The 15,354-nt window shown below is 40.8% G+C and overlaps 1 protein-coding gene across 1 annotated transcript in view; it reads right to left on the reverse strand.

Annotated features, from left to right (window-relative positions):
* Positions 1-351: 351 nt before the first annotated feature.
* The window catches only part of adgrb3 (adhesion G protein-coupled receptor B3), a 739,829-nt gene continuing 724,826 nt past the window's right edge, over positions 352-15,354 (reverse strand). Inside the window, exons 30-32 of the mRNA XM_048596949.1 lie at positions 8,306-8,341; positions 6,823-6,927; positions 352-1,016 (exon numbers count right to left, since the gene is read on the reverse strand). Of these exons, the coding sequence (XP_048452906.1) occupies positions 828-1,016; positions 6,823-6,927; positions 8,306-8,341 (330 nt within the window). The 3' untranslated portion in view covers positions 352-827. The remainder of the gene's footprint in view (positions 1,017-6,822; positions 6,928-8,305; positions 8,342-15,354) is intronic.

A 15,354-nucleotide genomic window follows, 5' to 3' on the forward strand; every position in this document is an offset into this window, starting at 1 on the left:
GATCCTGAATTACCACGTTTAGATGTGCAGAGGAAGCATGGAGAAACCTCAGACAGTATTACAAAACTGCAAGTAGTAGGGATCTTGAGCCTGTTTTTAACTTGGTGTGTAACTTGGCCCAGCTCCATGGGTATAGCTATAATTGCAAATTAACCATAGACCACCATTATGAAAAGCAGATTCTCAATGATCTACAAAATGTAGGAAGTAGATGAAACTAATATGTAGACAAAAATTTATTTACACCATACAGCATTTTAAATATTTTGTACACGTTTGCAGCCAAGAAAGCTATTTCTGCGCTTTCATGTGACATCTGCAATAATAAAGATGTGAAATATATTATTCATATAAAAGTGAGAGTATTACTTTATTGCATTGAAAGCAATGAAGAACATAGCTCAAACAACCATTCATTTAAATGACAGAAAATTGTTTGCTTTTATATTATAAAGTAAAAAGTGTAGTAATGGCCAAACAGACTGTTATAAATCTTAAAAACTGCATAAATATATACATTGTGCTCCATGGTGAAGTTTTCTTTTCAAAACTAAACCAAATGAAGCTATTACAACATGTATCTTTGCTTGAGGTTGATCTATAAAGATTACCTTACAATCCATTTCACATTAAAGTACAACACATGATGGTAATAATTGTACATCCTGTATCTCACTAAGTAAGATAGTGAGAAATGTTAAAGACATAGACATCTTTTTCCTGGTGCATAACGTCCCTAAATTACTCTAAGAGAGTTCAGACATACAGACCAGGTTTTTATAAAAATGTTTGAAGTGCAAGAGATTTAGCTTGTGATCAACTTTAATTTAAACTTCAGTTTGGAAATCCCCTTCCTGCATGTCCAAGGGCATGGAGATACACTTTTCCCATTCCGCTTGTCTTAATTCTAATGCCTCTTTTGCTTCTGCATCTGATACGTTCATTGGTGAATAGTGTTGGTAGTCACTGGGGTTCTTGTAAGTATCCCATTCGTGCTTGCTGGGTGTTGGGTTGTCCTGTGGAGAGACATTAACACAGCTTTAAGTGCGGTTCTTGCTTTCAGTTGGAAGTTTTCAAACTGATGGAGGGAGCTTTACTCAGTACACTGAAATACAAAAAGGGCCTTGTTTCAAAGCATATATTTATGAATGCGAAAGAAAATTTCCCATGGTCCTTACGTCCTTCGGTCTTCTCCTCCCCCTATCACTTGCATCTTGTGAAGCACTTACTGTTACCCTACATCTCTGCATTCCGGTCCCCAATTTTAACCATACTACAATTGATGGTCAAGACATCAGTGGACAAGGACCTATCTCTGGAATTATCACCCTAATTGCTCTCATCTCCCTTAAGTCTTTAAGATTCTCCTTAAAACTGACTACTTTGATTAGGTCTGCCCTAACAGGCAGTTGATGAAACCAATGTAGACAAAAATATACTTACACCACCTATTTTAAATTGATTCACCGAATTACAGAACTGTTACAGTGGCAGAGAAGATAATTCAGCCCATCATGTTGCACCATACTTTTAATCATTTTTGCAGCTATTTCATTGTGCTTTTGTTGTCCGTAATAAAATTGATGTGAAATATACTAAGTTAAAAATGGCAAGGTTGTGTAACCCACTATCATACTTTGTCTGATGACACTCCTGTGAACTATTTAAAACAAAAGAACATCAGAAATAGGAGCAGTAGTAGGCCATTCGGCCTCTCAAGAATGCTCTGCCATTTTGCAAGTTCATGGCTGATCTGCGCATGCCTCAACTCCTCTTTAGCACAGCTGTCAACTTCCTGACATTACAAAATTCTACCTTCTTACTACCTACTACCTAAATACCTGACCTCCACAACTCTCTGGAGTGGAGAATTCCGGAAATTCACTAGCCTCTGGGAGAAAAAATTCCTTCACACATCGGTTTTAAATGAATATACCTTTATCTGTAACTATATTTCCTTGTTTGCAGTTTCCCCACAGGTTAAAACATCTTCTCAACATCTACCCTGTCAGGCCTTTTATGTTTCAATACGATCATTCTTTATTCTTCAAAACTCAAATTAATAACAATCTAACCTGTTTATCTGTTATTGATAAGTCAGCTTTTTCATCTCAAGAGTCAGCCTAGTGAATTTCTTTCAAGCAACTTCCAATGCCGGAATACGCATTTTTAAAAAAGGGACCAAAACTGTACACAGTACTCCAGATATGGCCTCAACAACACCACCTACAGTTGTAACAGGAATTCACCATTTTTAACCTCTAGATCCCTCTGTTTAGCACTTTTTAGAGAGTCTATTTAAATATCTGTCTTTTGATTCTTTCTACCTCACAATTTTTACATTAAACTCCATCTGCCATATTTTTGCCCACTCATTCAACCTATCTGTAACCTCTTGCAGATTCTTTATGTCCTCCTTGCAACATGCCTTCCCACATATTTTTGTATCATCAGAAAACTTGAATATATTACACTCCTGGACCTTCATCCAAGCCTAGTTATGTCTTTTCAACCTCAGAAAGTCCCATTAATTGTAACTCTGCCTTTTGTGCATTAACCAATCCTCAGTCAACGTTAATTACATACGCCCCCCAATAACAATGGCAGTTGGAGGAGAACGGCATATGTGATGAAATCTCCAGGAATAAAGTTAGGTCACATAGGATTGAGGGTGAGCTTGTCAATTGGATACATAATTGGCTTAATGGCAGGAGATAGAAAGTGGTGGTAAAGGGTTGCTTTTCGGACTGGAGGCCTGTCACCAGCGGTGTTTCACAGGGATTGGTTCTGGGTCCTCTTTTGTTTGTCATTTATATAAATGATTTGGATCAGAATATGGAAGGCATGATTAGTAAGTTTGCAGACAACACCCAAAAATTGGTGGCATAGTCGGCAGTGAAGAAGGTTTTCTAGGATTACAAAGGGATCTGGATTGAACCAGTGTTCAGTTTTGGTTGCTCAGTTAAAGGAAGGATATTATTAAACTGGAGATGGTTCAGAAGAGATTTACAAGATGTTTCTGGGTAAGGAAGATATGAGTTGGATAAGCTGGGATTTTTTTCACTGGAGTGTACAGGTTGAGCGATAACCTTATAGATATTTATAAAATAATGAGGAGTATAAGCAGAGTTAATGGCAATTGTCTTTTCCCTAAGATGGGGGATTTCAAGAGTAGGAGGACATATTTTTAAGGTGAGAAGAGAGATTTTAAAAAAGATGAGGGACAATTTTTTTTTTTTTTTACACAGAGGAAGTAGTGGATGTGGGTTTAAGCACTGAAAAGGCATTTGGAGAAGTACACGAGTAGGAAATGTTTGGAGGGATATGGGCCAGGAGCAGGCAGGTGGGACTAGTTTAGTTTGGGAACATGGTCGGCGTGGACTGGTTGGACTGAAAGGTCTGTTTCCATGCTGTATGACTTTATGACCCTATGTCATGTTCCCAGTTGTGACTTATTAAAGAAATGTTATTACACTGAGAGGATAACAGGGTCCCCATCATAATGCAGGAACTCTGTTGACTGCAGTAATGCAACATCAACTGTGCTAAGTACAGACAAACCAAAACTCATTGCTGGTCAAGGGATGCTGGCCTTGAGAACTGAAGTCTATGCTCCAAGACAACCGGATGTGGAACCTGGGGGTCCTGATGTGAAAGTTAAATAGGACAGACTGAATTGCACCCTCTGACTTAAAGCAATTAACGCTTGTGAAATATCACTGTGGCCAGTGTGGTAACAATAGATTGGTCCAGTTTCAGAATACTCCCTATCTACTGACAGAGAACTGATAAAAACATCACCTTGTCTAACCTCAGTTCACATGAAGTGTTTATCAAAAAAAGACACTGCAGAGTGTTTGGTGCCCAACAATTTTGTTTTTGTCTGGCCTTCTTCCCCAGATGGTCATTCCAAAACCATATGTTTTAGAGAAACCAATTTGGAACAGTACTAATGCCAATCTGCCCCTCCAGCTCATTTGTCAAGTGTTTCTTCACATGAAGTGAGCATCGCTGGCAAGACCAACATTTATTGGCCATTCTGTATTGCCCTTGCGAAGCTTGGGGTCATGATGGGCTCCCTCTAGGAATATAAGTAATTGGTTTGAATGGCATTTCAGAGGGGAGTCAACTGAATTGCTATTGGTTTGGAGTCACATGTAGGCCATACAAGGTAAGGATGGCATATTTTCTTCCCTAAAAAGGATATTAATGAACCAAGTGGGTTTTTAGAAAAATCAAATGGTCTTGTTATTGAGGCTAGTTGTTAATTCAAGGTCTATTTAATTGGTATGGTGGGATTTGAACCCATGTCTCTTAAGACCATTAGTCCAGCTTGTAAATTACCATTCCAGCAATTTAACCTGTGTGCTATGATGGCCTTCCTTAATTAAAACTTTGCAGATCAGTATCTTAACTCCAATGACACATCTTGATTCTGTAACTCCCAAATACCCCCACCTGGCAGAAATTACAGATGACAATTTTTATTTCATAGGAGGACAGTTACTGTGCTACTGATATGTAACGGTTCCCAACTCTCAAACATACAAATTAGGAGCAAGAGTAAGCCATTTGGTCCCTCTGGCCAGCTTCCCCATTCAATAACATCATGTCTGATCTAACTGTGGCTCATCTCTAATTTCCTACCTGTCCCAATAACCTTTGACACCCTTGCTAGACAAGAACCTATCTACCTCTGCCTTCAAAAATAATTTACCCTGCATCTACTGTACTCTGGAGAAGACAATGCCACAGATGAATAACTCTTTTAAAAAGCATCCCACTTCTCTGTTATGCAATGTGAGACCCCCTTTTTCTTAAACTGTGTCCCCTATTTTTAATCTCTCTCCCACATGTGGAAACATCCTTTTAGCATCCACTGTGTCAAGTCACCTCAGGCACTTTTATGTTTCAGAAAGATCACCTCTCGTTCTTCTAATCTCCAACAGGATATAGGCCCAGTATGTCCAACCTATCCTCACGAGATAAGCCATTTTTCATAGGAACCAGTTGAGTGAACTTTTTCTGAACTGCTTAAAATGTAATTATGTCCTTTCTTAGATTACAAAATTAAAACTGTACACAGCACTCCAGAAGTGATAATAATGGAACAAACATGGCTAAACAAGTTGTATGAAGCACATGACCTTTTCCTTTTGAAACCTGCTGGTGACCAGTCAAGCATATTGTTTGCAATCAGTGGATATGCATCTGCAATCTTTCAGTCATCTGTGATTATGGGCGAACTGTGGGATACATTTGCATTGTATGAAGGACAGTTCATATCTTGCACAAAGTGAATGCACAACGAAAGGATTAACTGTCTCACAGCATGTCTCATTATCATACACTGTTGTCATCACCTGTCTCAATTCTATGAACAAGGACCAAAAAAAAAATCACATCTTTGGTTCAGGTAATATTAAGCTCTCACTTGCAATGTTGCTAAATAAACAGCTCACGCAATACGCTAAACCCCTGAAGCGTACCCCTAAAGTATTACAAGATTGCTGACTTTTGACAACAGTCAGAGATAGTAAGAACTGCCAATGCTGGAGTCAGAGATAACATAATGTGGAGCTGGAGAAACACAGCAGGCCAGGCAGCATCAGAGGAGCAGGAAAGCTGACGTTTCGGGTCGGGACCCTTCTTGACAACAGTATTGACTTTTTAACATTCTGATCCTCACTTTCAAATCCCTCTCTTTGCCCGTCCCTATCTCTGTAATTGCCGGTAGTCCTACAATCCTCTGTTACATCTGTGTTCTACCAATTCTGACCCTTTGTTCATTCCTGGTTTTAAAAACTCCTCCACTGATGGTTGTACATTCGCCTGCCTAGGCCTAAACTCTAGACTTCAACCCTATACTTCTTTGATTCACTCACTCTCCAAGATGCTCCTAAAAGCTCACCCTTTTTTGACAAAACTTTCAAAACACCTCCTATTATCATCCTAAATGTGTTGGTTATTAATTTTGTTTGCTAACATTCTGAGAAGGGTAGGACACTTTACTACACTAAAGGCCGTCAGAAAATCTAGATTATTACCGACAGACTCTTTTGTCTTGTTTCTCCCTTCCTGCAAATATTCTCATTTCAATTCATGTCACGTCACTTGCTCGCATTTCACACAAACATACAAATTAGGAGTTCTTGGCACTGTGATCCTGCTCTGCCATTCAATATGACCATGGTCAATTCCTAGTTTTAGATTCTCCCACCGAGCAAACATCCTCTCCTCACTCACCTTTAAGATTCCTCAGGATATTAAACGTTCCAATGAAGGTGCACCTTATTCTTCTAAAATGCACAGGATATAAGCCTGCATTTTTCAATCTGTCCTCATAGGTTAGCTCACTCATTCGAGATATTAATCTAATAAACCTTCTCTGAACTGCCTCTAACTGAATTACATCCTTCCTCAAATAAGGAGACCAACACTGAACATATTACTTTTGATGTGGTCTCAACAGTACTCTGTATAGCTCCTTTTGCAATCACCCACTATAATGATATCCTGGCATAACCTTTCACTGTATTGAATCTTGCTACCTCTGGAATGCAGAGATAGAGAATCAGGACTCTGATATGGTCTAATGAGAATAACAAATTATGAATATTCAATGGAGTTCCTGTACTTACACTTGCACTACTTCTCTCATACCCTGTTGTTGAGATAGTCCATGTCTTCTCAGTCTGTAGAAACAAAAAGAGGGATCTGGTGAGCACAACAGCACATAATGAATTGTAGCGCACTCTTGACCAGGCTAGTTGCAATAGCTTTTTAAAAAACATGTCTACTTGGAGGTGAATCAATACTTACTACACTGCTTGTACTTGGGGGCTCGCGGAACCTATCCAGCGTCTGGAATTTTTGATTTAACTCCTGAAATAATTCCATATGCCGCTTTCTTGTGTGCATGACTTTCTGGAAACCGACAAGATTCACAATAAACTTTCTACTCAGTTATATTGTGAGAATGTACTGAAATCAGTTAATGACATTAGAGAGAATAAATCAAAAAGCCAAAAAGGTGATATATTTTGGAAGACCTAATTCAGGAGGGAAGTATACAGTAATGGCAGAACCCTTAGTAGCATCAATGCACAGAGGGATTTAGGCCTACAGGTCCACAGTTCCCTGAAAGTGGCAACACAAGTGGTAAGGTGGTCAAGAAGGAATGCCTTCATCAATCAGGGGATAGAATACAAAAATTGACAGGTCATGTTGCAGCTGGATAGAACTTCAGTTCGGCCATATTTGGAATATCGTATACCGTTCTGGTTGTCACAATACCAGAAGGATGTTGAAGCTTTGGAGAGGGTCCAGAAATGGAAACCAGGATGTTGCCTGGTTTGGAGGGTATTAGCTATGAGGAAACATTGGACAAACTTTGTTGGTTTTCACTTGAATGTCAAAGGATTGAGGGGGGTAGGGTGACCCGATAGAAGTTTACAAAATTATGACAGACATGGATAGAGCCTTTTTCCCAGGGTAGAAATGTCCATTACGAGGGGATATAAATTTAAGGGAAAAGGGGATAAATTTAAAGGGAGATTTGAGAGGTAAGTTTTTCTTACACAGAGGGTGGTACGTACCTGGAATGCACACTAGATGTGTTCGTGGAGGCAGATACAATAGCAACGTTAAAGAGGTGTCTTGACAGATAAATAAACAGGCAGAGAATAGAGGGATATGGGCTGCGTAGAGGTAAAAGGTTTTTTGTTTGAAAAGGCATCATTGAGCTGTTTCTGTGCCATACTGTTCTTAGTTAATTTACAGACAACATTTTAAAAGGGTAAATATGGAAAGAAATTCCAATTGCCATCAGTGTTGAAAATTAGTTAATGAGATATTAATAGTTGCACAAAACCTTTTACTGAGCAGACTGCAGGTGTAGGAATTTTATAAATGAGATGATATAATGTTTACTTTGTACTATCCCTTTGTTTCTCCAAAATATAAATACATTCATCTTGGAAGGACACTGCCTCACAGAAATATAGTTCACAAATAATGAATTAGTGATCTCTCAACAGAAAATTTTCCAGTCTTCCAAATTCTTGTGGATAAATGGCTGGGAAGAGGCTTTCAGGAATTTATGAGAAATTGAAGGATGTTTTCAATACAGGCACTGAGAGGACGTTAGACGGCAGAGGAAATTTATCCAAGCTATATTCTCAAACTCCTCAAATGAGATCAGTCTTGCTGGGAGCCTAGTGCTTTTGGGTGAGTGTGTGAAGCAGAAATGAATACAATGTCAAATACTGATGGTCAATTGTATTTATAAGTTCTGAAAGCTTACTTCAAAATCCAGGTCTGAATAGCGGGACTTCCTTCTCTGCAAAACATGAAAAGATTTGTTAGATTTCTTGATGTGAGATTTTAAAAGGACAGTTATGTTTTTTTTCCTGTTTAATATAAAGTTGCTTGTGCTGCTGTCTGATATTCTATTTTTATGCTGCCAATCATATTGCATCTGGTCTTAAATTGTGAAGTCTGCTGACATGAATGTAGATCAGAGAATTGCATGATTTGTGACAATTTTGCCTCTTCTGTTTGACACAGAGGAAAGTGGCCACAGTAACCTCCATTCTTTGATATGAAACTTTGAATGAAACTCTGAACCTAAAGCAACAACACACAAATACACATACAACTGTACTAGTACATCAGGTTAGGGAGACACCAGGCTGGCACCTAATGTATTGGGCGAGACACAGATAGACATGATAGTGAAATAGTCCCCAGTACTTAAAACACAGTCTCAAATGGTGAATCACCTATAACAACTAAAGAGTTCTAAACAACACCCATAGGCATCAAAACCAATTTTAAAGCTGCCAGTTATAATGACTAAAATTCTTGCCTTAACAGCTGGGCTTATTTGAGTTCACATCACATTTGTTTGCACAGAATACCAAAGCAAACACTTGTTAAACTATTACAGAGCTAGTAGGAACTGCCGATGCTGGAGAATCTGAGATAACACGGTGTAGAGCTGGATGAACACATTTGGCCAAGCAGCATCAGAGGAGCAGGAAAGCTGACGTTTCGGGTCGAGACCCTTCTTCAGACTTGTTAAACTATTGCTCTTTGTAATAAAGCTAGGATTGTGCAGATGTACAATCATCTGTAATGTCAGCTCATCTGCTACTTGCTGCTTTGTCCTACTGTGTCCCTTAAATGTTTGAATTTTTAATCAATCTTTCATTTATCTGAAATACATGCTACAACATGAGTTTAAAAGTCAGCACTCTGGCAGTGCTTAAAAAAATGTACACCAAATTATTTTTATTTTTTTTTTAAGACCAAGGGAGGGCAAATCAGAGTCAGACAAACATTACGAGTCTTGTATAGGAGCTACACTGTAACACAGGTACTCAGGGCAGGGAACGTGAGTGTGTACACAGATCAGGGAATGAGAGTGCCTGTACTCAGGGCAAAGAATGTGCTAGCACTTGGTCAGGCAGGGAAAATGCTAACAAAAACAGAAGTTGCTGGAAAAGCTCAGCAGGTCTGGCAGCATCTGAGAAGAAAAAAATCAGAGTTAATGTTTCGGGTCCAGAGTTCCTCAGAACTCTGAGGAAGTGTCACCAGACTCAAAACGTTAACTCTGATATTTTTCTTCACAGATGCTGCCAGACCTGCTGAGCTTTTCCAACTACTTCTGTTTTTGTTCCTGATGTACAGCATCTGCACTTCTTTTGGTTTTTATTTAGGGAAAATATTAACAGATATACCCAGAGGTGTGAACATGCTAACACATGTTCTCAGGGCAATGAACATGTTAATATGTGTACTCAAGGCAAGGAACATATGAACAGTGAACATGCTAAAAATGTGCTCAGGGGAGTGGACATGCTAACACATACTCAGGGAAGTGAACATGCTCATATACTTGGGGCAGTGAAGATACAAACACATGTATCAGGGCAGTGTATCTTCCGTCAAGTGCATAGGACAGTAAACAGACTAACACATATACACTTAACATCAAGCATACTAAAACATGTACAAAGGATAATGAACACCAGAACGTAATTATCTGGGAAATGAACACACAAACGTAAGTACTCGGGGCTTTAACACTGTTCTAAATACAATCTGATTGAACTCTCAACAACTGGATTTTTCCCCACAGCTCAGTGTTAGTGCTTTTTGTCTGTGAAATGGAAGACTGTAGGGTCAAATCCTGCTCCAAATGCTTTAGCAGGTAATCCAGTCTGACACTACATTACCACCGAGACAGTGTTACACTGTCAAGAGAGCTGTCTTTTAAATTAGTTGTTAAGCTGAATCCTTGTCTGACCTCTCAGGTGGACAAAATCCAACAGCATTCCTTTGAAGAAGAGCTGGATTGTCTGGGCAAAAGGACTGAAAACATTGTAGCTAAATTTGCTGATGACACTGAGATAGGGAGGAAAGTAAGTTGTCAAGACAGTGGTAGAGAGTCTGTAAAGGAATATAGGCAGATCAAGCGAGGAGACAAAAATTTGGTAAATAGAGTATCATGTGGGGACATGGGAGGTTGTCCACTTTGGTATGAAGAAAAGTTGCACATTACGTAACTGCAGATAGATTGTGGTAGTACGGAGGGATCTGAGTGTGCTCGTCGAGGAATCAAAATGTTAGTGTGCAGGTACAGCAAGTGATAGGAAGACAAATGAAATATTGTTACTTTTTGCAAGAAAAAATTATCATAAAATCTCGCAGTTGTACAGTGTATTGGTGAGATTGCTGGAGAGCAATGTGCACAGTATCAGTCTCCTTATTTGAAAGGAAAGATATTATATTTGGAAGCAGTTCAGAGAAGGTTCACTTGACTGATAGCTGCTATGAAAGATTTATCTTTTGAAAGATTGAATAGATTGGGCCTTTTCCCATTAGAGTTTAGAGCGATGAGGAACGATCTTACTGAAACATGCAAGATCCTGAGGGGACTTGTAAGGTTGAATATCGGGAAGATGTTTCCCCTTGTGGGCAGACTAGAACTAGAGGATACATTCAAGGCTAAGTTAATTAGATTTGTGTCCCAGAAGGGAGTCAACGGTTATGGGGATCAAACAGGAAAGTTGAGCCGATTCTGCAACCATTTATCGAACGCTTTAGGAGAAGGCTCAAAATTTACTCCTGCTCCCAAGTCCTTTGTGTCTATATTTATCCCTCAACCAGCTTCACTACATTATCCCACTGCTGTTTTTGGCAGCTTGCTGCATGCAAATTAATTGCCATGTTTACTACATTTCAACAGTGACTATTCTTCAAAAATATCTAAGATTTTGACAGTATGGACACAGCGAGAATGTTTCCTCTTATGGAAAAAGTCAGATCCAGGAGCCATCCATATAATATAGTTACCGAGATCCAACAGGGAATTCAGGAGAAACTTCTTTATCCAAAAGGCAGCGAAAATATGGACATCATTAACACAGGGAGACAATAATTTAGATGTGTTGAGAGAAAATATGGGTGCATTATACCTTTTTTGACTCTGTGCAAGCTGCACTGTGTTTTTTGGAGGGATTCTCACCTTGAGCCCTTGTGAGATTTTTCCCTGTATCTGACCAAATGTGCTTCATTAATGACCTATCATGCTCATATAGAATCCCTCATGTCTGATTACAGCCCTATCTTACCAGGCATCATATACAGAACAACTAGCCACTCAGTGGATAACCACCGAAACACTAGAATCCGTTGCGCCCATGCCATATTTGTAAGGCCACTGTATACCCAGATGAGTCCTGGTTATTTTGAAGCTGCCCTGCTTGGTCAGGGACACTTTCTGAAGATGTCTGAGAAGGGGAGGATAACACCGTAATTCTCCCCCTGCATCTACACTGGTGTCTTGTTTGAGTAAAGTTCTCACGTCCTGCTTTACTTCGCTGTCTCGGAGTCTCTGATTGCCTTTTCAGAGGTTACTCTTACAGTTTGGCGAGCCAGCCAGGAGGTTCTGTCTGAGGGATCATAGATCCCCTGTTCGACTGAGTAAGTTTATTTTTACCACCCAATAGGTTAGTGTGGTCCCCGGTCCTGACCCTCTAAGTCGTAACCCTCCTTTTTGAACGAACCTTCGGAGTAAGGAGACAGAGAATGGTAACACTTGAGAAAGTAAAAAGACTGCGTGCTACGCTCGATTTTAGTGCAGAGGAACAGGGTAGCAGGCTGCCCGACTCAGAAAGCACGTTCGGTGAGGATACTGAGGGACCTAAAGGAATTAAATTAGCTAGGGATGGAGGATTTCCTGACTCGGACTAACAGTCCGGGGCCTAGAGGAACTAGGTTAGTTAGGGAAGAGGACTTGCCGACTCGGCCAATTGTCTGGGGCCTACGACGGACTATACGTTAGTTAGGGACGATATGACTCCTGACTCGAGATGTTCTGAGGAACTACTCGAGGGGCTACTGAAGGGGTAGTAGCTTAGAAAACATATCTTTGTAATACGAATAGAGCAAACCTGATTAGTGTCTGTATGTTTGAATTCATAATTGTTCATCTGTCTGTCCGTATTCGTGTTTGATTGTCTGGTACCTGATTGTTTTGAGTCGACTGGCTCAGTTCGAACAAACCCGACCTTAGACGGCTGTGTCTAACACAGATCCCAGACACCCAAACTGAGCCGAATTAAGAGCCCGATTGGGGGCCACTTGACAGCCAGGAGAACTGGGTGTAGGGACCACTGTTTGGAGCAGGAGGGAAACACCACCGGTTGGAGTCTGCTTTTGGTCAGTCGAGTCAAAGTTCGATAAAATATAATAAGGAACAACCAGCCATGGCAAAGGAAACCGATGACGAATGGAAAAAGGCCCTTGGGCTCCCAAGGGGTCCATTTTAGAAATAGTCTTTAAAGACAATAAGAAGATAATCAATAAAATGGTTGAGAAAAGGCTGGGATGGACAAGGGACTGCCGCCGAGCAAAAAGCTTGGTGGAAAGTACAGAAAGATGACAAAGACAAAGGACAGAAAGGACTGATTACTGTAGCGGCAATATATAAACAGATAGTGGAAGATTTAGGGCAAAATATTAACGAGGCGCAGGTATTAGCAACTGGCACATTGCCAGAACCACCGCAAAAGGCAGAGGAGCCTTTTTGCACCTCATGCGCCAATACCGTCAGGGACGGTTGGCTGGGATTTGGCCACGGAGCGGGCTAACTATGAACATCACAACGACAATGACAACTGGTCAGGAAATTCAGTCTGCCCCTTGAAACCAGAAAAGATTAGGGACCCCCAGATCAATAGAATGACATATCGGACAACACATTTCCCGAGATCCGGGCATAAATAGCAATTGCTTGATGCACTACCGAAACCCCAAAGATTGGCAAAAAACGCAGAATTCTGGGAGAAATTACAAGAACTGACACAGGGACACAATTTACCTTTAGATGACTTACAACTTTTGATAAGGGCAAAATTACCAGCTTCTATATGGGCACAGCTGCCAGCCCCGTACCCTAGACCTGTGCTTGGCAGCTGGCACCAGGGACAGATGACCAGAAATATATGAGACTATATGGGTCCAGAGGGCCCTAGGCAACTCTAGATCTGACTGGACTCGGGTTACTTTAACGGTCCAGAAGCCTAATAAGCCTTTCGAGGAGTATGACGAGAGGAAATACCGAGTTTATGTAGAATATGGAGGGATTCACAATCCCGACAGGAACGATAATGTCTTCCTCCAAAGTCTCAAGGATGGGGTAGGTAGTTGTTTGAAACAAGTGATACAACCAGGTATCCCCATAGGTAATACCTTTAGTGCGATCATTAACTGGGGAATGACTGCTGAAGCGAACCGAAAGAATATAGAGGCTCATAAAGTTCAGGATCAGACTCAGCAAGTAATGAGCAAAGAACAACAAGAGCTCAGGCCTAAGACCAGGGAACAAAATTGCGTCATTTGTGGAGTCCGAGGCCACCATTCGCCCCTATGCCCTAGCAACCCGCATTAGAGACAGAGAGGCCCTAATTGCTGCTGTAATTGTGGAAAAGATGGGCACTAGGTGAAAGACTGCTGGGGGCGGCAGTCCAGAGACCCCAAGAAAATCAGGTGTCGGTTGTTCAGATGACAATCGAGGAGCTTCAGAAGATCCTCAGACTTCAATGACGTGTAGCAGCCCTCAGGGATAGGGATCGTAACAGGAAGGAAAAGATCTACATTGGAGCGTTGTTTGGGGGCCGGCAATACATTATGTTGGTGGATACCGGAGCCTCTGTTACGATCACCGACAAACAAGAACTCCCTCTTGTTGGGCAAAACCTGCAGGATACTGGGAGTCACCGGACGAACACAAGGTTTGGAAACAGATTCGATCCCCATCCAAATTAAACATATAGTTGTAACTGCCAAGATCTGGCATGTCCCGAGTGCAGGGGAATCCATTCTGGGCATTGATTTACTGGAACAATTCAGGGTTATTATAGATACGAAAGGATAGTTTATAACTGTAAGACGTAACCATTGTTCGACAGATCCCTCAGAAGATATTCTTATCGATTCCCAATCCTTAGACTTTCCAGTACTAAGAGGGCAAACATAATGGGAGTGGGATCGGCGCAATCCCTATCATTTGACAACATTAACGTGCCCTACCTGTGGGCACAAAGTAAGACAGGTTGTAGAAAAATTAGTATGGAACTAGTGACAATACCCAGTCGAGCCCATCCCCCTAAAAAACAATATGCCATAAGACTGGAAGTGATTAAGGCCACTGAGGCGATAGTGAAGGAATTGGACACTCAGGGTGTAATAAAAGAAACCCGATCAACTACTAACTCCTTGATATGGCCAGTTCGGAAAGCCTATAGACTATTGATTACATGGAGTTGAATAAATATGCTGACAAGTTGACACCCATTGTGGCGTACACCTGAGTGCTATCCTTAACACAATCAGGACCCAGCAAAGGTTTCACAGTATTAGATATAGCGAATGGATTCTGGTCAATTCCCCTGCTGAGGAAGATCAATATAAATTTGCCTTCACAGTAGGGGATCACCAATACACCTGGACCCGGGTCCCTTAAGTGTTTCATAACAGCCCAGCCATTTTCCACCAGGCTATGGCACACATATCAAAGTCAGTTAGAGAAAAATGTTCATCGTGTACAATCCTACAATACGTAGATGACATACTGATAGTATCTATGACTGCGAGAGAGCTTCTAAGAACAGTGTTCTGCCTGTTACAAACCCTAGAAAGAGCAGGACTGAAAGTAAAAACCCGGAAGGCCCAAATGGGCCTAACCGAAGTCAGGTACCTTTTTTCTGAAGAAGGGTCAAGACCCGAAACGTCAGCTTTCCTGCTCGTCTGATGCTGCTTGGCCTGCTGTGTTCATCCAGCTCT

This window comes from Rhincodon typus, chromosome 5, assembly GCF_021869965.1.
Source record: "Rhincodon typus isolate 14 chromosome 5, sRhiTyp1.1, whole genome shotgun sequence".
In the NCBI taxonomy this organism is placed as follows: domain Eukaryota; kingdom Metazoa; phylum Chordata; class Chondrichthyes; order Orectolobiformes; family Rhincodontidae; genus Rhincodon; species Rhincodon typus.